General features: G+C 52.6%; 8 protein-coding genes across 8 annotated transcripts; 4 read left to right on the forward strand and 4 right to left on the reverse strand.

Moving 5' to 3' along the window:
• Positions 1-337: 337 nt before the first annotated feature.
• Positions 338-1,501, forward strand: COCVIDRAFT_89948 (hypothetical protein; the record flags this gene model as incomplete). Its single annotated transcript, XM_014704703.1, has 3 exons — positions 338-511; positions 561-657; positions 714-1,501. 3 exons carry the CDS (start codon positions 338-340, stop codon positions 1,499-1,501), a joined length of 1,059 nt encoding a protein of 352 aa, XP_014560189.1.
• Positions 1,502-3,781: 2,280 nt separating this feature from the next.
• Positions 3,782-5,913, reverse strand: COCVIDRAFT_12975 (hypothetical protein; the record flags this gene model as incomplete). Its single annotated transcript, XM_014704632.1, has 2 exons — positions 3,782-5,331; positions 5,385-5,913. The coding sequence occupies 2 exons, from the start codon at positions 5,911-5,913 to the stop codon at positions 3,782-3,784; spliced, it is 2,079 nt and encodes a 692-aa protein (XP_014560118.1).
• Positions 5,914-7,521: 1,608 nt separating this feature from the next.
• Positions 7,522-9,672, reverse strand: COCVIDRAFT_23573 (hypothetical protein; the record flags this gene model as incomplete). The annotated part of the gene is made up of 1 exon (XM_014704656.1): positions 7,522-9,672. One exon carries the CDS (start codon positions 9,670-9,672, stop codon positions 7,522-7,524), a length of 2,151 nt encoding a protein of 716 aa, XP_014560142.1.
• A 998-nt stretch (positions 9,673-10,670) lies between these two features.
• COCVIDRAFT_90016 (hypothetical protein) lies at positions 10,671-12,271 on the forward strand (the record flags this gene model as incomplete). Its single annotated transcript, XM_014704704.1, has 3 exons — positions 10,671-10,912; positions 11,037-11,353; positions 11,406-12,271. 3 exons carry the CDS (start codon positions 10,671-10,673, stop codon positions 12,269-12,271), a joined length of 1,425 nt encoding a protein of 474 aa, XP_014560190.1.
• Positions 12,272-12,747: 476 nt separating this feature from the next.
• On the forward strand, positions 12,748-15,333 carry COCVIDRAFT_12978 (hypothetical protein; the record flags this gene model as incomplete). Its single annotated transcript, XM_014704633.1, has 2 exons — positions 12,748-13,763; positions 13,815-15,333. The coding sequence occupies 2 exons, from the start codon at positions 12,748-12,750 to the stop codon at positions 15,331-15,333; spliced, it is 2,535 nt and encodes an 844-aa protein (XP_014560119.1).
• Positions 15,334-15,480: 147 nt separating this feature from the next.
• On the reverse strand, positions 15,481-18,107 carry COCVIDRAFT_23576 (hypothetical protein; the record flags this gene model as incomplete). The annotated part of the gene is made up of 2 exons (XM_014704657.1): positions 15,481-17,835; positions 17,922-18,107. The coding sequence occupies 2 exons, from the start codon at positions 18,105-18,107 to the stop codon at positions 15,481-15,483; spliced, it is 2,541 nt and encodes an 846-aa protein (XP_014560143.1).
• A 549-nt stretch (positions 18,108-18,656) lies between these two features.
• COCVIDRAFT_23577 (hypothetical protein) lies at positions 18,657-19,397 on the forward strand (the record flags this gene model as incomplete). Its single annotated transcript, XM_014704658.1, has 1 exon — positions 18,657-19,397. The coding sequence occupies one exon, from the start codon at positions 18,657-18,659 to the stop codon at positions 19,395-19,397; it is 741 nt and encodes a 246-aa protein (XP_014560144.1).
• Positions 19,398-19,613: 216 nt separating this feature from the next.
• COCVIDRAFT_23578 (hypothetical protein) lies at positions 19,614-20,390 on the reverse strand (the record flags this gene model as incomplete). Its single annotated transcript, XM_014704659.1, has 4 exons — positions 19,614-19,744; positions 19,801-19,849; positions 19,904-20,223; positions 20,300-20,390. 4 exons carry the CDS (start codon positions 20,388-20,390, stop codon positions 19,614-19,616), a joined length of 591 nt encoding a protein of 196 aa, XP_014560145.1.
• Between the last annotated feature and the right edge of the window lie 715 nt (positions 20,391-21,105).

The following is a 21,105-nucleotide window of genomic DNA, read 5'->3' on the forward strand; positions in this document are numbered from 1 at the left end:
CCCCTCCAACAGGTCCACTGTCCACTTGTACCTCGTGAGAATGGGCCAATAGGGTCGGCTAGTCATCAATCGCCCATCTCCGGCGCGCCGAGCAAGACACTCGCCTCTGCCATGGGTGAACGGACGCAATCCTACACACAGCTCCTTCCGTGAAGGCGCGTTTGTATCCAGACCCTGGCGTCATCCGTTTGCTGCCGAGTGGGGTTGAACCCTTGAGCTCTCACTGCCTCACTACTGAGTATATAAAGCTCGCACCCTCTGTGACACTGTAGTCATCCAACACAATCACATCATCACCAGCTACTCAATTCCACACCAATCCACCGCCTCCATCACCATGAGCAGCATTCCTCAAGAGCAATGGGCACAGGTCATTGAAAAGACCGGCGGCCCCGTCGAGTACAAGAAGATCCCCGTACAGAAACCCGGCCCAGATGAGGTTCTTGTCAACATCAAATACTCTGGTGTCTGCCACACCGATCTACACGCCGTCAATGGTGACTGGCCATTGGTACGTATGATCAGTCCTCCTTGTTGTTGAAGGTGCTAACGTCCACAAGCCAACCAAACTGCCTCTTGTCGGTGGCCATGAAGGTGCCGGTGTCGTGGTTGCACGAGGAGAGCTTGTCAAGGACGTTGAGCTTGGCGACCATGTCGGTATGATTAATTTCTCTCACTTTTACTGCCAATTCACAATTGCTAATTCTCCCCAGGTGTCAAATGGCTGAACGGTTCTTGCCTGTCATGCGACTTTTGCCAACAAGCAGACGAGCCCCTCTGCCCGAAACCACTTCTTTCTGGATACACTGTCGACGGCACCTTCCAACAATACTGCATCGCCAAAGCTGCCCACGTTGCCCGCATTCCCAAGGAGTGTGATCTCGCTGCTATTGCCCCTGTCCTCTGCGCCGGTATTACTGTTTACAAGGGTTTGAAAGAGTCTGGTGTCAAGCCTGGCCAATTCGCTGCCATTGTCGGTGCCGGAGGTGGTCTTGGTTCACTCGCCTGCCAATACGCAAAGGCCATGGGCGTACGAACAATTGCCATTGACTCTGGTGAGGAGAAGAAGAAGATGTGCACTGGCGAGCTTGGTGCAGAAGCATTCGTCGACTTTGCCACATCAAAGAACCTTGTCGCCGACGTCCAAAAGGCAACACCGGATGGTCTTGGCCCTCATGTTGTCATTCTTGTTGCTGTCAACGAGAAGCCATTCCAACAGGCTGCTGAATACGTCCGGCCACGCGGTACCGTCATCTGCATTGGTCTTCCTGCCGGTGCTTATCTCAAGGCACCCGTCTTTGAGACCGTTATCAAGATGATCAGGATCCAGGGATCGTATGTTGGTAACCGCAAGGACAGCTCAGAGGCGATTGAGTTCTTCCGTCGTGGCTTGATCAAGGCTCCATACAAGATTGTTGGACTGTCTGAACTGCAGATGGTCTATGACAAGATGCACCAGGGTGCCGTAGTCGGACGCTATGTTCTCGACACATCCAAGTAAGCGTGTGAAGGGTGCTAGGAAGGCGATTATTGAGCAAGTGTACTGTATATATTGAGCTTATGACAATGAATGAAAAACGTTCCTATATTTGATTAACTTCAGGCTTGTATGGCAGTGCAGTACTCAAGCATAGTGATAGTGACGATAAACAGTTGTGATTCTCACATTGTGATTTGCGCATCGCTCGCAGCAATTTCGGCTCAGTAGTTCGCTGGTGACGTACTACTATTGTTAGTACCCCCAGACGTAAGCACAATCTCGGCGTTCCAATGACGATGCAACAGAACCAAGACTACGTACAACCAACAAAGACAAGATGTACATGTCCATGCACCTTTTTTTGTTCTCTCTCTCCTAATCTTCAATATGAACATGAAAACATCGACCTGCACGCATCTATCTCTCCAAGGCCATTGCAACCAAACACAAATCGATGACGAATCATTCAAATGTCACACCCCCTGTACTGTGCTTACACCATAGCTATTATCTCTTCCGCAGCCCTGTACCTAGCCAAGAGTCAAACCTAAAAAGATTATTGCCAATACAAACCGACCCCGCTTGATCCAGCAACGTGAGACGGGATGCAGACCAAACCAAAAAGGATTCATGGCCCGTCTGGGCAAAAAAAAAAAAAAAAAAAAAAAAAAAAAACGCATGCCAGAGGGTGGGGTGTTCTCTGTGTGCGGAACAGTCAAGGTTTTTTTGATGGGGGAGAGCAACCTTTATAAGTTTTGGGCACTTGGATGAAGGGAAGAAAGAAATGAGAAGAAAAAATATAAAGCTCTCTTTTTATTTTGCGTCGATCTTGACTCTTATATGGTATTCTTGCATTTTGTTTGTTGACGTCGTTCTTTTCTTGATATTACGCTCAGTCCCTAACATGCGGCGCAAAGACGATTGGATGGAAAAGGTGGAAAGAGGAGGGAAGGTACACGCCTAGATTGCGGTCGCCAGTGGGAGGTCGCAAGTGTAGTAAGCGGATAAGAGGGGTATTGTGGGTTGTACTGGTGCTATGCTTTGTGTACAAATTCTGTTTACCGCGGCAGCATCAGACGTCATTACTAGAGCCGCAGATACAATGCCCCAAGCTACCGATAACAGACGATATCCTCGTTGTTCTACGTCGTCGTCGTCATCTTTTGAGTCTTGCAAAGCTGCTTACGAGGCTAAGCCCACTTGTCTCCAGTTCTCGTACGCTAGTACTGCTGCTGGAGCTACATGCTCTACTTCAACGCATGTGGTGCTGGGTGAAGCTGCAACTAGGCAGTGTATAGAGTACTTGAGCTCAGCAAGCAAGTGCATTCGCTGGCGGAGCGATGGGGGGGGGGAGTACGAGGTCGATTCAATCCGGGTGGATGCTGCATCGGATGAAGTCGTATGTGGAGGACATGGATAAGATGTGTAACGGAAGAGAGATGGGCGAGTGGATAGTGTGAAAGTGGGTGTGGTGTTCGGCAGGAAACAAACAAGGGGGTACGAATGAGGAAACAACGGTGTATGACGGTCGTCGTCAGCGTTCTTACCCTTACGTTAGAGGGCAAGAAAGCATGCTCTCCGCTACGACCCTGAACAGCTGCATTTGTATGACAATGCTGGATGAACCAAGTTAATCTTACGAGACTGGTCCAATGGAAGGAACATGCCGCGTTCATGGTAGGTATTCGATTATGCTTGATGGTTGCTTTATGTTGTAGCTATCAGTGAGCTGCTGATGATCACATGGCACTAAACTATACGTGCTGTCAGGACAATCAAGCGGGACGAGTCTGGATGGAAAGACACGACAAAGACGTGGAAAAGAAGAGGGGACAAGCTAGCCAAGAAAGGGACTTGTCAATGGGATGCGTATTTCTATCTACCTAGCATCTCTCTTTGAATTTGCACACCATAATAGGTGTAAACAAAGGTATATGTGTATATTTACAAGAAAAAGAAACATCTCTAGGTTAAACTTCTAACCCAACCAAATGTCAAAGAGCCAAAAAAAACGTCAATAGTCCCAAGGCCAGCTCCATGAGCAATCGAATTAATCCCATACAAATCTGCTCGTTATGTCGTTACAACGGAAAGAAGTAAACATCCGTCCTCGACAGACGCCGCTAAGTAGACGTGTAGAACCAAAAGAAGATACCGCAAACAATGCCGCCTTTGTACGTTTTTAGCCGCTTTTTGTACACGCAAAAAACTTTCATGAAGTAATGGAGTGACACTAATACACTGGTGTATGAAGAGAGATGATGAGGCGCAATCGCAGCGTATGGGGACGGCAAGAATGTATTAGAAGAAATGAGCGCCGTAGCCGTTGACTCCGTTGAGGGGCGGCTGAAGAAGTGTCGGGGGTTGCTGCTGTTGGACGATGTTGGCTGGAACATAATGTGCCTGGTAAGGATGTTGCGGCATACTAAAGTCTGCGACAAGAAGAGGATTGCCAAAGCCTGTTGGCCTTCGAGGTGCTGGGGCGGGAGCCGGGGCGGGCACGGGCGCCAGAGAGACCTGGGACATTTGCTGAACTACCATTTGCGGCTGCTGTTGATACATGACGTTGCCGTCTTGCATCTGGCCGTTGAGTTGTTGCTGCTGTTGCTGAGGCGGCGGCAGCGGCTGTTGTTGCGATTGGTCTTGGGTCTGTGGTGTATCCCAGCCCCATTTTTGTTTCAACTCTGTATTGACAAAGCCCACGCGCCATCCCGTCTCCTGTCTGATCTTATCAAAGATTTGGAGAACCTCTTCTTGCTCGCGGCGGTCGGTCAAAGGCTCGGCAGCAATGGCAAGTGATCTTAGCGCCACGCTAGCGACGCCACGATCTTTGACATGTGCGCTAATACCGCAGATGAACTTTGAATTCTGCTCGAGCATAGCCCACATTTCCGGTTCGCTGGCTGCTTGTACAGGGTTGATTTGGGCTAACAATACCAAGGACGTGTGGTAAAATAGGCGCGCGATGATGGATGCTCGTTTAATCAACCAAACTTCTGGAAATGCGGAGCCGGAAATGGTCTGTCCAGGGTATAGGTAAGCCATTGGGTGCATAGTCCTGGGGATATTTTCATTCCATCTGTCGGTCATTTCCTTGAGCCGCAGCCATTCGTTATGGCGGTCGTGCAATGTTTGCCTGGCAATATCTTGGTTGCGTGGTATTGAGGCGCGAAAGTTGCATATCCTAGCGACAACGTACAAAATCCGGTGTGTCCAGACTTCTTCTCTTCCCGATTCAGTTTCTGGGGTAAAGTCCATTTCGATGCCCCAGTCGTCTGGATCCCACGCGACTTGCCAGTTGAAGTGCAAACAACTCAGAATCTCCATGCCTACGTTGAGCCAGAAACACGCTGCGCCAATGCCTGTTGATCTAGCATTCCAGCGGCACTCTTTGATCAAGGCGCGGGCACCGGCAATGTGGTTCATGCGTTGTAACGCGCGCTCAGCCATGATTTCGTATACGTTCAGAATGACAGCAGTGGTCGCACACAGAACGGTGTCACGGTCGGGGTTCTGCAGGGAATGCAGTAGGTCGCGTGTGGCTACATCATAGTAATGCAGGGCCTTTTCCTCACTGTACTTTGGGTTGACAAGGGCCAGATGTCGTGCACCACATGCAAGAAAAGCATGCAGCAACATGGGTTCGTTGAGGGCGTGGAAGGGCAATAGACGTGAAAAGTGCTTATGTGCATCCATGCTATCCATCCAGATACCAATTTCCTCAACAAAGACTTGCATGTACAGTACTTCCTCTTGACTTTTTAGATAGTCGCGCGTGGGAAGGGGACCTGGGCTAGCCGAGTGTTCCATGGTGTATGAGGAAGGAGTTGGGCCGCTTGAGTAATTGGATACTATACAAGTTAGCAACGGGATTTTTCTTATCGAAAATTGTGGATGAGCTCACTTGTGCGTCCGTGTTGATGCTGTGTGCGGTGCTGATCCAGGTTGTAGTTGAGTTGTGCTTGTTGGTACGAGTCATGGGCGATGCCTTGCATTGGCGGGAGGTGTTGACGCGACGCAGGGGGTGGGGCCATGCCAAAGGCATTGTCGGCCATGGGCATGTGAGACTCCATTTCCTCAACAGGATACATTTCTCGGCCACCGACGTATTCAGAGGCGATTGTGCGAGATTCGTCCATGAAGGCAACCTGATAGTCGATGCCCTGGGGGATCAGATATGCGTTTCGCTCGCAGGTGGTGTCGAGAAAGTTGAGCTTCTTGCCCCAATTGCATTCTCGCTGGGATTTGAGGCAGTTGTTGCAGGTGGGCTTGGTCTCGTCGCATTTGAGATGACGCTCTCTGCATGTCAAGCAGCCGGTGCGCGTGCGCTTTGGTTTGTCGTCGACAGTGGCGTCGCTCGCTCGTTTCCTAGTGGGCAGCGTCTTGTTGGTGGGAGAGCCGTTGTTGGAAGGGGGCGTAGCAGTGTCTGCCATGGTGCCGCTGCTGTTGCGCACAGAGCCGGTTCGAGGATGGTCGCTGTGCAGGGGGGCTGCTGGGCGTGAGGCCACCACGACCCTGGAGTAGGGCGTGCAGCGAAGCGACTACTTGAACCCCTCCACTTTTGTGGTTGTGGACGTGGTTGTTGTGGGTGTGGGTTTGGAGTGAGTTTTTGGATGTCGGGGTGGATTGGTAACAAGTCGAGGCAAGAGCGCACGGTTGGAGGGCGCAGACGGGAGGGTAATGGTCTGGAATGGGATCCGAGGGAGGGCGATGTGTGTCGGGCGCGAGTCTGGAAGCGCGAGTCGGGGGGAGAGCAGAGCAGAAGCAAAACGGAGGCGGCGTCTAAAAAGGAAGAAGGAAAGAAACGAATATGAATGTCGACTAGGGCCAAGGCGTCAGACGGGTGGAATATTGGATGGGAGCTGGGCGGGCGGGCGAGCGACGACGGGGAATAGGGAGGGCGGGCGATGGCATGGGGGCGCAGTGGCTGCCGGGGCCTGCGAGGGGCAGGTCGAGGCGAGGCGAGGCGAGGGCCCATGAAGCGAGGGGCAGCGCGGGTAACGCAGACTGCGTGTGATGTGCGTAGTAGAGTAGCAGTTCAAAGAGAGCATTGGTGCTGGGGCGACGTGCGACGTACGAGTGCTGAGGGCGTGATGGATGTGCGCGCCGTCCCGGGCGCAATGCGCAAACGGGCCTGGGCTAAAGCGTGAGGAGCGAGTGCGAGCGAACAAAGAGCAACAAGCATGCGTCGGACCCGCGGAGGCTTGTTCGAGAGCGTCGATGATTACGACCGTCGGCGGCTCCGTGGCGGTGCAGGGAGCAAGTGCAAGCAAGACTCGTCTAATGTTGCTGACAGCTGCAAATAAGCTCGTCGCCATACGAGATCCCTGCATCCATCCATCGGCAATCGCATGGCCACCACCTCCATCCATCTGCGTATCCATCTATTTAGGGTACATACGCAACATGCCCCCTGCCTGCCCAGAAACCACTACTCATCTTCTGCACCACAACAACGTTGGCACATGTCAAAACGCCGCAACAATCTTGGAAAACACTCTTCCTGCCTCAGCCTTGGTCACTTCCTCTCTTCTCTTTCTGATCAGCTCTTGTTGCGCTGACAATACTACATCTCCTTGTCGACATGCACAACACCCCGGGCTCAGCCAGCCTTGGACGCGCTCCAGAGCTGATGCATCCTCGTAAAAACCTGCTCAGCTGCACAAACACATGCAAGGAGTGTACTCCGAATGCAGCATCTATATCTGTGTACTATGCGCGCATCAGCGGTGTTGAGTGCCTCTGTCAAGCAGGATCGTCAAGCGAGAGACCCACTTCCCATTCTGTACCGAAAGGTCAAGAAGAGACTAGCGGTATTCTAGTATTGCTGACATCATCACTCCATGTAACTAACTAGTGTACATACATACATTCATACAGGTTATTCTATACGAATGGAGAGTAACTCAAGCCACACCTTGACGCTGGGCCACTCACCCATATGCAAGCCTCCCAGCCGCAATACCCAAAGCACTCAGCCTACTCAACATGTTGAGAGACATGCGATGCTCTCCCAGACTAATCCCCTGAGTAGTATCAAGCTAAAGTGCCTCCTCCTCGTGTTCTACCATTTTGAGTATCCCAGACAACCATCTATCATGGAGCATATCCAACGGCGACCAAGACATGTCTTCCACTGGAACAAGCCCCGTTGACGGCCCATTCCAAACAAAGGCCAACGCCTCAGGGAACTCCTTAGTCCCATCCTCGAGTTCAATCTCTACCGTCACCCGGCTCAAATCGTACATGCCCCCTTGGAAAGCATCCATTGCCTTCCGATCCGGACCGTTTAGACCGAATATCATCATTCCTGTCGTCTCAACATTCGGATCAATACTCGGGATAAGCGCTGGATATGCCACACCCTTGACTGCACGCCGTTGATACCCGCGGAGCACCGCTGGTGTCATATTCTGCGCAATGTCGCTGAGTGACCTGCGCTGGGTGACGACGCGGAGTGTGCCCGGGAAGAGGAAAGCCCCGATGGTAAGCAACGGTGCGGATTTCTTGAACGGCAGGTTCCCTGTTCGCAGTTGAAGGAACTGGTCTCTCGAAATGCGGTTATTGACTGCGAGAAGGAAGCTTTTGGGAAGGGTCGAGTGTTGCTCTGTAAAGCCCATTTTTTGAAGACTCTCCAAGGCGCCTCCGTGGGCCTGGTTGCTCAAAGGGCGCAAGGGAAGTTGAGCTTGAGAAGGCTGGGAAATAACCGGATCGTTTGGCAGTGCATCCCCGTCAGATCTAGACAGGTGGTACAGGTGATCGTTGCTATTGCTGTCCCACTCGGCGTCCATTTCGGCATTGAGTGTCTCGGTGTAAGACGTTAGGCTTTCCAGATATCTGTCTAGCACTAGTCCGCGCTCATCATTAGGTTGTGTCAGATCTCGAGGTAGTTGCTCCTGTAGCCTGGCTATTTCCTCCAGAATTCGCACCGTGTCTTGCTTGATGTGAGAAGTATCATCTCGGACGACAGTTGTGTCCTTAACTTCTCTTGTCATCGTCCAGGAAAGTAGGTCGACCGCAATCTCTAATGCACGTCTATTGGACTCGAGCACGGAGCGATGTCTTTGGATATCTATTTTTCCATTAGTGGCCCATCTGGCTTGGCCAACGACAGACTTGGCCAGAAGGCTGCGAGAATTTTCAAGGGATTCTTGAATCTGCTTAATTGTGGCAGCACAACAGTCTATGATTCCAAGGATTTGTTTCTTAAACGAGATAGGAAGTGCCGGTGATGCTTCGCTACCGGATGCCGTGTCGAGATCTTCGCGAAGCAGCTCAAGCGTCCTCTTGATGGACTGGAGTTCATTTTCGACAATGTTGAGATCCGGCCGAGATTCGCGGACGGATCGTATAAAGGAGGATATCGATATCGATGTGGTATCGATGAGTCGGATGGTGGTGGTGGATGCGTCCACAATAGAAAGCGAATCCATTTTCCGTTGGCGGCCGTTTAAAGGCTTGTTGATCTCTTCCTGGAGCCGTCTGAATGCGTTATCTTCGCCTTCACCATAGATGAGTGGCATGTAGATCCCAAATATACCCAGTAACGAGTACGCTCTATCTTCTTTGCGGGTGGTCCGACGGCTTTTTGCCCACGATAATCGCTCCTCAACATCAAACTCCTCTAATGGGGCTCCTTGGAGGGCTAGGGTAGCGATGCCCGTTATCTCATGAATTTGCCGCTCTAACGATTTCTTGTCACCTAGACGCGTGCCTTCTTGGGAGAAGAATTCGACTAAACGCGGGGCAAGAAGCTCTTGAAGGGTCCAACCACGAGTAAACCATCTGCTTTTCTGGAAAGACAATTCCCAAGTAGAGCCAGAGAATTCATATGTGTTCGGCTTTGCTGTCGAAACATCGGATAGATAGACGTAGCATTTCACCGCATTCTGGTACCAGCGAAACATGGAATTGATGGCCTCCTGAAGCTCAACGTGGTTTGACTTGTCGATACAACAGGTGTCAATCCAGAAGTATTGCAAGTCGTCTTGTTTGGCTTGCTCTCCACAGAACTGGATCTTCCTATAGCCAAACTTATCCGTGCTAGTCCCATTTGCCATGTCTGCAAAGGTGACCTCTGTGTCTGCTTCCCATGTGTGCGAAAGTATCGCATACGGAGGGATAGTCTCATCGCCAATCAAATCCTTGGTGAGGCGGAAGTCGCCAGTGCTGCTGCGTTGCAAGAGACGCATTGTTTCGCGTGTAGTGGGACGGGGGTCAGATGGGTTATGGCCTGGTTCAAATGCGGCAGGCCGGGGGAAGAGATAAGAGCACGGCAACTCACTCGTCGGCTGAGAATACCATACTTAGTCATTAAGGTTAACGGGTATAACAGCAAAACAAAATACCAAACATGAAACAGTTCAAAAGGAGATCTAAAGGGACAGCTTCGCTCAGGACAGGTGGGACTGAATGCTCAGCCCCAATTTGTGACAGACGTGCAGCATGCAGAATCTAGCGGAAGGCGAGTTCGCATACGACTAGATTTATTATATTCATACCTTAAGGAGTGGATGAACGCCTTATTCAAGCTAGAAGGGAGGATGGCCAACCCGCTCTGGCCAGGACCTTGTCGAGACGCACTATATTCAATGAGAGAGTGGGACGAAAATCGTTGCCTGGGAAGACTGAGCCACAGGTGGCGAAAACCGCCATGGTTAGCGCTGCAGGAGACATGCGGGGCATTGCTAGGATACAGCTATACCGCTTCTGGATTTACCGTACAGTCCATTTCTTGATTCTTGGCTTATCTGCGCCTCATGATGATGGTTGACTTTGTTACTATGATGAGAAGCACTGGTGGGTTTCCAGCAGGCCGGGAGGGACGTTAGCCAGGTATTTACACTCACACATACGTAGATACGCATTGCACTTGGCTGTATCTATACAAGTACATACAGAAGGATTGCAGATGGCAGCCCCCCAGCCGCGTGACGTCGCTCTCGTGACGCCAGCATCGCCCGCCGTCAGCTCGCCGTGTGAGTAATGGGTATGGGTATGGGTATGGGTATGCAGTCAATACACTACTACCTGTGCTGTCTTGGGCTCGACATGGCCTCCTTCTCCTCGACCGTTCAGCCGAAATGGCACCGCCCATCGTTGGCTGTGTCTGCCCCACTTGTCCTGCCTGGCCGATCCCATCTCGCGCCGTCTTGCCCAAGACCACCACTTCAGCTTACCCTTACCACACATGGCTGTCGCCCAACACTCGCCCACCCTGCCACCCGCCCTGCCCACCTGCATTCTCCGCGGCCACGCTTCCCCGATCCACTGCGTGCACTTTGTCCGCTGCAACGCCTACCTGCTCACTGGCGATGCCAATGGCTGCGTCGTCTATTGGAGCCTCGCTACCAAGAGGGCCGTCTACGTGTGGAAGGCCCATGCGGGCCCCATTCTCGCCCTCGCCCAATGGGATCACGACCGCATTCTCACGTACGTTGCTCTCGTTATCCACCCCTACATACACCACGCATGTGCCCCTTGCTCGTCCCTTATTCGTCCCTGCCAAATATCCTCATTTTAAAAAAAAGTCAACCGATTAACGTGTGCTTCATAGTCATGGTCGAGACAATACCCTCCGAGTATGGCAGCTGAGGCCGCAAGGTCGTCTGCCAGATAAGATTGCTCTCCCTGCAGATTCAGACAACCACACCCAGCCACTGCCATGGATGCTCCATTCGCTTCCCGTCAATACTCTCAACTTCTGCGCCTTTTCCATGTGCTACCAGTACACGCGGCCCCACACAGACCAGACGGACCCTAATCCCATCCTCGTAGCTGTTCCGGGAAGGGACGACAAGCAGATGGAAGTATGGCTCCTTCCGGATGAAACCCTGAAAATTATAGTCCCCCGAGTGCAAACAGTCGAGACAGGTACGTGCCATTGTGCCAACCCTACAACTATAAATGTCGCTAACATCCCTAGGCATGGTCATGGCTGTCAAGTTGCTTCGCCATCAACACTCGCAAAACATCTTGCTCCTTGCCGGGTACGAGGGTGGCGTCGCCGCCGCTTTCAAGCTCCCGGGTGACTGCACCGGTCCTTCCGTCGGCTCTGCTGAGCTTATTTACCTCAGCCAGCCCCATTCTCAGCCTGTCCTGTCACTCGATGCCTCACCGGATGGCGACTTCTTCTTCACTTCTTCTGCTGACGCCAAATTGGTCAAGCATCGTGTGCCCGAGCTGACTGTCGGTGCCAATGAGGTAGGTGAAGATGAAACTACCATGACACCCCCATCGGTGCCTGTGAGTCGATTATCAGAGACAATGGAAGACATGTCTCAGCCTGTCGACTCCTCCGAGTCTCCGCCTTTGTTTGCAAAGTTGCCTACCAAGGGAAAGACAGCGGAGACTCCCAAACCGGGTGGTTTGTCATCTCTACTCTCGTCGTCCTCTACACCACTTCCCCGCATCAAGCCTGCACCACAGGTCCAGTCGGTAGTGACATTAGAGCCTGCATACAAAATCATAGACACCAAGCATGCTGGCCAACAGTCACTCCGAGTCCGCTCTGACGGCCGGCTCATTGTCACCGGAGGCTGGGATGCTCGCGTCCGCATATATAGTAGCAAAACTCTAAAGGAAGTTGCAGTGCTCAAGTGGCACAAGGAAGGTGTCTACGCAGTAGCATTTGCCGACATATTGACAGCAGAAGACCTCACAGTGGAAGACTCACAGCCAGAAACACGTGTCGAGAGCCGTGGGCAGGAACGCGAGAACGAAACAAAGATGAAGCATTGGGTTGCTGCTGGGGCCAAGGATGGTAAAGTCAGTCTTTGGGAGGCGTTTTGAAGCACCTTGACTTGGCTGTAGGCTCTTCGGCACGTATCTCCTGTCAAGAAATATCCATAGATAATTAAGAACGTTAGTTGCAATCCGCTGAAAATGTGAACGAGTGACATTTGCACTCATGTTCGATTGCTTATACCAACATCCGTAGCAATCGGATGGCTGGCGAATCGGAGGCGATGCAGGCCCGCTATGCCTTCCCCACAAGCCGAGGCTCAAGGGATAGGCCGGGGAAGTGGGTCCATCTCAGGTTCAACAATCGCGCCGTCATTCTTGCCAGGCAACGTATCTCGCGCCTTATTTGACAATGTCATAACACTACACCACTCGCAGCCCACGGACCCATAGATCAAATAGATCAAGTGCCACCCCGACCGAAAACGCGCCTTCCCATGTCATCAGCGCAGTCGGTCCCAAACTCCCCCTGACGAGACGCATCTCCGCCCGGCGCATCAGCAACGTCCTGCCCTTTGGACACCATGACCCGCTCAGACGAGGGGCAGAGCCCTGCAGCCTCATCCTCCTCTACCTCTGAACAAGCTCCCGACCTCAGCATAACTGCAGATGATAATGTGCATCTCCACGCAGCCGGCTACAATGAGTCGCCCGATCGCGGCCTCATACACAGCTTCGCGCGCTTCCGCTCCTCACCTCTGGACTTCTTGCGTGAAGTATCGCTTCATTTCTCTGGAACAGGATGGCGTTCTTTTGATCACCACATCGGCCAGCCAGAGTTTTACTCGGGCTTCAGTGAAGATATGAAGGGAAGGGTGCTGAGCAGCCCAATGCTCATTGCCAAAGTACGCGAACTGGCGGACAAGAGAATTGAGGTTGAAGTCAAGCAAGGATTGCTGAATGATGAAGACAGAAAGTCCAAGAGGAGGGCCGAGATTGAAGAGTCACTCATGCAGGTCAGTGAGGGCTGGACAGACTCGATGATATGCAAAATGGAGAGCAGGCCTTTCATAAGAGGTGCATACTACTTTGCAACTCAGCTCCTCACCAGGGCATACCACCAGGGTGTTCACGTTTCGAGCGAGGAAGTCTTGCGGTTACGCACGGTAGCTGAAAAAGCAGCCAAGGACAAGCACTCGATCATATTCCTGCCTTGCCATCGCTCCCATGTCGACTATGTTTCTCTCCAGATCATCTGCTACAGGCTTGGTCTTGCGCTACCTACCGTTGTAGCTGGCGACAACTTGAACTTTCCAGTTGTGGGTTCATTTCTTCAACATGCGGGCGCCATGTGGATACGACGGAGCTTCGGAGACGATCAACTGTATATCACGCTGGTTCAAGCATACATAGATACTCTGTTGCGATGTGGTTATAACCTCGAGTGCTTTGTCGAAGGAGGCCGGAGTCGGACAGGCAAGCTCCTTCCACCAAAATTTGGCATCTTGAGTTACATGCTGGATAGTGTTGCTAGTGGCCGGGTAGAGGATGCCATCATTTGCCCAGTTTCAACGCAGTACGACAAGGTGATTGAGGTCGAGTACGTCTGCGAAATTTCTCCAAGATGAATATGGATGCTAACAGTGAACAGCTCATATATTAGCGAACTCCTCGGCCAGCCAAAGCCCAAAGAAAATCTCATGGATTTCCTGTCTGCTTCGTCCGTCCTCTCTCTCAAACTTGGTCGTGTAGACGTCCGTTTCCACGAACCTTGGTCCCTGAAGTCGTTCATTACCCAACAACGCGATCGCTTCTCCAAGCTGCCCCAACAAATCGATACCAAAGAAGATCGACTCCGGATCCTTCGCACTCTGGGTTACAAAGTGTTGTCAGAAATCAACGACGTCTCAGTAGTCATGCCTACGGCTTTGGTCGGCACTGTCCTACTCACACTTCGCGGCCGCGGTGTTGGTAAGACCGAACTCATCCGACGCGTAGAATGGCTCAGTGACCGTGTACGGGCCCAAGGAGGTCGCGTAGCACACTTTGGCAATCTCCCCACCAGCGTTGTCGTCGACCGCGCTCTTGAAGTGCTCGGCCCAGGACTTGTCGGCCTTATTCCTGATCTCCCAGAAGACACATTCTACGCCGTCGATCGATTCCAGCTCTCTTTCTACCGTAACATGACCATCCACTTGTTCATCTTACAAAGTCTCGTCAGCGCAGCACTATACACACACGTCAAGCAAGGCGGTGGACCCGAGTACCAACGCATGTCATACACCGACCTACGCGCCCAAGTCCATTTCCTCTCCCAGCTCTTCCGCGGCGAATTCATCTTCCCAACCGAAGGTCTCGACACCAACCTTTCCAAAACCCTCCTCGGCCTCGAAAAAGACGACGTCATAACCCTAACCCGCTCCTCCCCAGAACCTTCCTCCTCCCCGGAAACCCCCACTTCTTCTATCGAATCCAAAATCGAATGGATCGAACTCTCCCCCACTGAACGCGCCCAGGGCCGCGAAAACTACGACTTCTACTGCTTCCTCATCTGGCCCTTTATCGAAGCCGCTTGGCTCGGCGCAATAAGCCTAATGATGCTCACGCCCCCTCTGTCCTCTTCCTCACCATCAACAACATCACCCCCATCACCAAAATGGCTCGACCAAAAGAAAACTCAAGACCACGCCCAACTCCTCGGCAAAACCCTCTACCACCAAGGGGACCTCTCCTACTTCGAAGCCGTAAACAAGGAAACGCTCAAGAACGCTTATACGAGGTTTCAAGACGAAGGCATGATTGTTGTGGCCCGCCCGCGTAATGGTGAGGGCGCGAGCAAGAAGAACAAGAATGCACTGGGTATACGGCTGGCGGATGAGTGGGTGCCGCAGCGGAAGACGGATGGTAGCGCGAGTATCGTTGCGGATGGTCCGTTGTGGCGGTTTGCAGAAAGGATTAGTGCGAGTAGACGTGAGGGCAAGAATCGGCGCGATGGGGCGACGGTGCAGAATAGGGTTTTGGGACTTGTAGATCTTGTGGCCAAGGACTTGTGGGATGATGCTACTGCGGTTGTTTCCGAGGGTGAAGGGGTGGGGTTGGGAGGGGAGGGGCAGGGGGCAGAGACCAAGACGAAGAGTATGCGCAAGAGGGGGAATATGGCGAGGCTTTGAAGTGATTTTTATTAGTCAACTTCTTTTTTTTTTGGTTCTTCTCTTCGGGTTTGAATATCTACGCAAAGAAGAGTGCAATTCATGACCATGTCCATGAAAAAAAAAACTCTTATCATGTCTTGCTCACTCTTTCTTCGAAATATACTACTACTGCTTGATGAGATTACCTCGCTCATCATCAGTCTCCTCGTCTTCACTGTCCGTCTCGTATTCGCTCTCTTCCTCACTCTCTTCCTCCTCTTCGTCTGTCTCTTCTTCACTTCCTGTCTCGGTTTCCTCCTCATCATCTTCTCCTTCTTCTTCCGCCAGCCAGTCGTCGAGTGTCTTCTCCTTGAGCGGCGCTTTGGGCACCCCACCGAAACCTCCATCTCCACTAATCCCATTCAAGCCTCTTGGGCTCATCGTGTTGTCTGCAGTCATTCTACCGCTACTGCCCGCCGCTGCGTCCAGCCTCTCAGCTGCCGACATGTTCTTTGCAGTTTCATACGCCGACACGTAATTTGAAGAAGATGAAGTCGCAGCTTCGTCGCGGAGCGTGGGATCTGGCTCGTTTCCTTCCTTGACCCAGCGCGGCAGGTCTTCGTATCCTTTGAGTCCTCCAACACCGCCTTCATCACCAACTACTAGACTGGCACTTCCCAGTACATAGCCCTTTCGTGTTTCACTTGGGCTGGGAATGTGCGGCACTGGCTTGGGTGCCAAAAGCAGGAGCGAAGCCAACTGTGTCGAGGTAGGTGTCGCCAGTAGTGCTTTGTAAACGCGAGCGCGGTCACGAAGGTCGTACGAAGTATCGTATCTTACTAACAAGAGAACGTAGTTGTAAAGTGCCTCAATGATATGTGGCTTCTCCTCCTCTTGAGGCTCGTTGTTCTGGGCGAGTGCATCGAGATGCTCGTCTCTGAACCCGCCTTGTTCTTCTTGAAATTCGTCGATCAGGGACGAGCTCGGTTTGGGCTCCTCCACTTTAGGTTCCGGGGGCGGATTGGCTGTCAAATGATGCACATACACCTTGGCTGCCAACAGCACAATCTGAAGCTTGGCTGGCTCGGCCTCATCTGCAAAGCCTTTGACAAGAATACGGAGAACATCTGCAGCAATGTTGTTCTCCGGATCCAGGCCGGCGAATTCGCCAACTAGCCAAATGATGCTAGCGCGAGCTTGAGGACTGGTGGCTGCATCCAAATGCTTTGCTAACCGGATAACAGTAGTGCGATGAGCGTTTGGATCTCGTTGAATCAAGTGTCGGATGACTTCCAGCGACTCCGCTACCAAGTGGGCATCGGCAGATCCAATATGTTTTAGCAATAGTTTAAGACACCTGGCTGAGGTTTGAGGACTGGTCGCAGGACTTTGCGAGCAGCGTCCAATTGCGCGTACAGACTCTTTGACTAGTGCTGGATCCAAACTGCCAGAATGTGAAAAGTGGCTGAGCTCAGCAAGTATTAAGCTTTGCAATCTCATATGGGCGTGAGGAAATATCAAGGTGAGTAGCTCGAGCTTCAGCTGCCATATGTGCGGTGCATCTGTTGACCGCACCAAGAAGTGTGTGTAGTACTTTACAAATGGCTCGGGGTGTGCCAGGCAGACCTGTACAATGTTATACAACGCTACGTGCTGGATGTCGGCAGCAGATCGCAGCAGGGAGATCAACGGCCCGATGGCCTGGGTCAGGTACTCGGGTGTACCGAGATACAGGTAAGTCCGGGCTACCGCGATCACCACAGCAGCGTTTCGGGATTGGAGCAACGACTGACAGCCTTTTAGCAGCAATTCGAGATCGGGATCCAGTACAGCGATTTCCTCCATGTCCTTCTCTTGCTCGTTTTGTTCAGATTCACTCTCAGAATCATCATAGAACCCTTTTGTAGACTGTGAAGGTTTGCTGTTCGTGTTAGCGCTAGCCGCCTTCTTGACTTTTTTCGTCCTTCTGGGAAAGCATTTCCGTGCATAAACCATCATTAATCGCAGTGTAGCCAACTGTCCCCATTCGTCCATATCGACCAGCTTCCGTACCAAGGCGCGGTAATGCGGGTGTATGAGGTCTAAGCGATCTGGACATAGCTCTAGGAACGATGCTACAGCAGCTCCAGTCACAAAGTACTGTTTATCTCCCAGCAATGTCGACAGGTGCTCCAGCAGCTGGGGTTCGGTGTTGGGGTCCAGTCTGTAACATTTCGGTATCGCCAAAGCCGCTGCCCTCCTTACGTACGGCGACATATCTCCAGTGCCGCGCTTGATTCCCAGACTCACAATCTGGCTAATTACTGGGACCCGTATGCTCGACATGACTCGTAACGCCAATGCGCGCAATTGAGGATTCGTATCCGTAAGCGACTTTTGAATGGTATTGATTGAAAGGAGAGCGGTATCCGGCTCATGCTCGGCATGCTGGAGGAGATATATGTAAACGAGCTTCTTGACCTGAAGCGAGGGCGAGGCGACGTTCTTGATTACGTGGGAGAAGAAAGGCAGTGTTTGGGCAGGGGGTTGTCGATAAGACATCTAGAGGGACTGTAGTCAGTTACTACACGTCCCAACGCGTGCCATGTCTGCTGAGATGGCCCGAATTCATGGTAGGGTTGGCATACAGTGATTACTCTCCGGAGCCCCTCCAAGACATCGCGCTCGGATCGGCTGTCGAGAAGCTTCTTGAGCTGGCTCGAGGGCAGCTCTCTTGTGGGTGCTCGGCGGACATTGCTGGCATCGCGGGCGGCTTCGAGGGTAAGGTCGCGGGCTGTAGAAAGAGACCAGTGAGCAAAGCTGGATGGATGCATAGTGAACGAGCGAGGCGATTACATGTTCAAGACCCGTCGAGTACAAATCGCAAAGGCACAAAAGATGCGATGGATATGTAAGAGGAGAAAATTGAGAAAGGCGCCATACCTGTCTCCAACAAGCTCGATATGCGACTGATGGACTCCATGACAGCGACTTAGGCCCGGGGGAAAGTACGTTGCTTCCGGGAGCCCACGACTCGATTTGTCTTTGCCGACAGACGGGAGGCCGGCTATGCAGAGTCAGGTAAGGTATGGGCAGCAAAGGCTCTGGGCGTCGAGGTTGTGATGATCCGTGGCAGCGTGCATGCGCTGCGGCAGTTGGAGCCATGGACAACAACGGTGGTGGGGGTGTGAATCGGGGAGCGGGTACAGCCGCCGATTGGCACTTGCAGCCCGTGCTGACCGTCCATGGCTTTTGGTGACCTGCCTGGTAATACGTACACCTAGAACACTCGGCGCCACACAACAGCAGCAGCAGCAGCAGACATCGACATCACGATCTAACGTGCACATGGCAGCCGGAACTTATTCGACACTCAATCTGCCATGTCGCCGACGCCGACGGTGCTCCACCCGCTAACACTGCTTGAGTTCCTCCGCTATGTCCTGACTACCCAGTCCAGCACAAGCCCGACCTTGTTGATTATCTGCTCCGGTCAGGAATCTTTCTTGGAGTACCTTGCTACTTCATTGCAACAGAGTCGCAGCGAGCCAGCCACAGAAGAGCTAGAGCGACTGCTTGCGCCTTCGCTCCACAACTTATTCACGAGCCGACACGTCAGACTTGCTTTCTGCCCGTCTGTACAAGCACTGCTCGCCTACTTGACTGCATATGGCCATACTGCGGCTGAGTCTATAGCTGAGACCAAACCAAAGGAAAGGGTCGTGTTGGTAAATCCGCTCGCGCTGCACGCACCAACGCCATCTTTCTCCGCCCAGGGCTTGTCACGATGCTTTGCTACAGCAGCTGACGCTGCACTGAATACTGGCGTTCAACTCCATATAGTCGAGTGTGAAGGAAGCTATGGTACTTCTGCGGCCCCTGCCGAAGAGGATGTTGAAATGGATACTGAGCACGAGACCCGACGCGAAGCTATCATGGGAGATCCATGGGAGCAAGAAATATCCATTCTCAATGTTTCAGCACGGAGATTTGGTTCTGGAAGCAGTGGGCGAGCATGGGCGGGTCGGACCGTCAAGGCGAAGAGGATTGCAGGAAGATGGTTTCACTTCGACCAGGTCGAGAAACATCAAGCACATTCGAGCCAAGGACGGAACGAGACGTAAAAGGTCCTGAAAATTTTGATTCTTTCAAAGCTATAGGATCGATATCTGGTCGGATTGGTGTCTCCGTCCAAACGGTCGACCTTCAGCCGTCGCTTCGTTACTTCGTGGGAGTTCAAGCACTCTGGATATCCACCGCTTCCAACTAAAAGAGACTGCCGTATTGCGCCGTGCGACAATACAACCCTTTTCCAACATGCGGATTTGGCCGATTGCCTATCACCAGTCCTTCTTGATGTCGAAAGACCACTTGAACTGCAGGTGGACCTGGTTGTCGTCGTCGACGAACTTGGAAAGGGCTGTGTAGTGGCCGCGACCAAGCATGCCAGAGGGAGCGGTTTCGGGCTCGACTGAAGGAAGAGTTAGCAGTGTGATGTGGCAGCGTTTGTCGAAATGGGACACGTACACTTCTTCTCGTAAAACGGCTTCTCCTCAGTGTTGGGGCCGTATGAGCCCTGTTGTGACGGTCAGCGTATGTATAGATGCACGAGCCTGGTGAGGATAGGTACCATCATCTCCTGCAGCTTGGCGCTAACACCCATGCGGTTCACCTTCTGGAGGTACTTGAGACCTGCCAGAATCTCGTGCTGGACCTTGAACTGTGCCTTCATGCGGAAACTCGCACCCTCCTTGATGGTGAAGGGCTTCTTCTCGAGCTCCTCGAGCGCACCAGGAGCACGCAGGTCGATGATGATGTCGTCGCGGCCCTCTACCTCGAGACCAAGGGATAGAATGATACACTTGCGGGGGTCGTTGGGGTCGGAGATGTCCTTGCCCTGGCCAAGCCCAAGGGACGCCTTCCACTTTTGCAGAGACTCGTCATTCTGGTCTGTGGCGGTCGAAGGTCAGCAGGTGTTGTCAAGTTGTTTGTATGGGCTAGCGACGCGATGGGGGGTGCCACGTACCCAGCTTCTGGTACTCGTCGATTGTCTTCTTCTCTCCGACCTTGAAGCCTTCGGTCTGCTCGGCGTGGAGGTCGTCTGCGTGGTCGGCCATGGCGGGTGTGTGGTTGGATGGAGAGGGATGGGTGGTTGTGTGTGGCTGGCAACAGGCGGCGAGAGAATGTTGTGGAGAAGTTCAGGGTCAATTGGAGGAGTGAGGGGCCCAAGTAGGCGCGGCCTCATGTTGAGCCTCGAAGTTAGCGGGGCACTTTCACCGCTCCAGCAGCTCAAAGCGGCTAAGGCGCCTGGTTCCTGGCGGGGCCTGCCGCGTCGCTGGGTGGGCGGTGGATCCCTTTGATACGTCGCATGCCATCCAGACTCGTGCTGCGACACGAGTGCATCATGCACAGTCCTCTAGGGGGCCAGCGATAGAAGAGGCGACGAGTGTGCTGAGGACGAAGACGTCTCACAGCGGTGCAGGGCCATGACCCCGCGCGTTCACACAGACGAGAAAAAGCAACACCAGGCCTTCAGGCCGCTGCTGCTATCGAGGCGCTCCCAATTGCCTCTGGCACGTTGACGCCAGGGTGACGTGTTTAGCGCAGTTGGTCGCAGACAGTCTCTGGCTACAGATTCGGAGATATTGTCTGGATGCGATGGGGATTATGCCCTGCAGGTCATGGGGATCGCTCGCTTCAGATGACTGCTTATGTTCATGGCTGCTTCGCATTGTTGCTCTTTGCTTCAGCTTTGCCGAGCGATACCGGGCTGATGCTGGGACAGAGCAGTGGCCTGTTGAATGCTGACATTGCCAGGTCCATGGGTGGCTG

The sequence above is a fragment of the Bipolaris victoriae genome (genome assembly GCF_000527765.1).
Source record: "Bipolaris victoriae FI3 unplaced genomic scaffold scaffold_13, whole genome shotgun sequence".
NCBI classification, from domain to species: domain Eukaryota; kingdom Fungi; phylum Ascomycota; class Dothideomycetes; order Pleosporales; family Pleosporaceae; genus Bipolaris; species Bipolaris victoriae.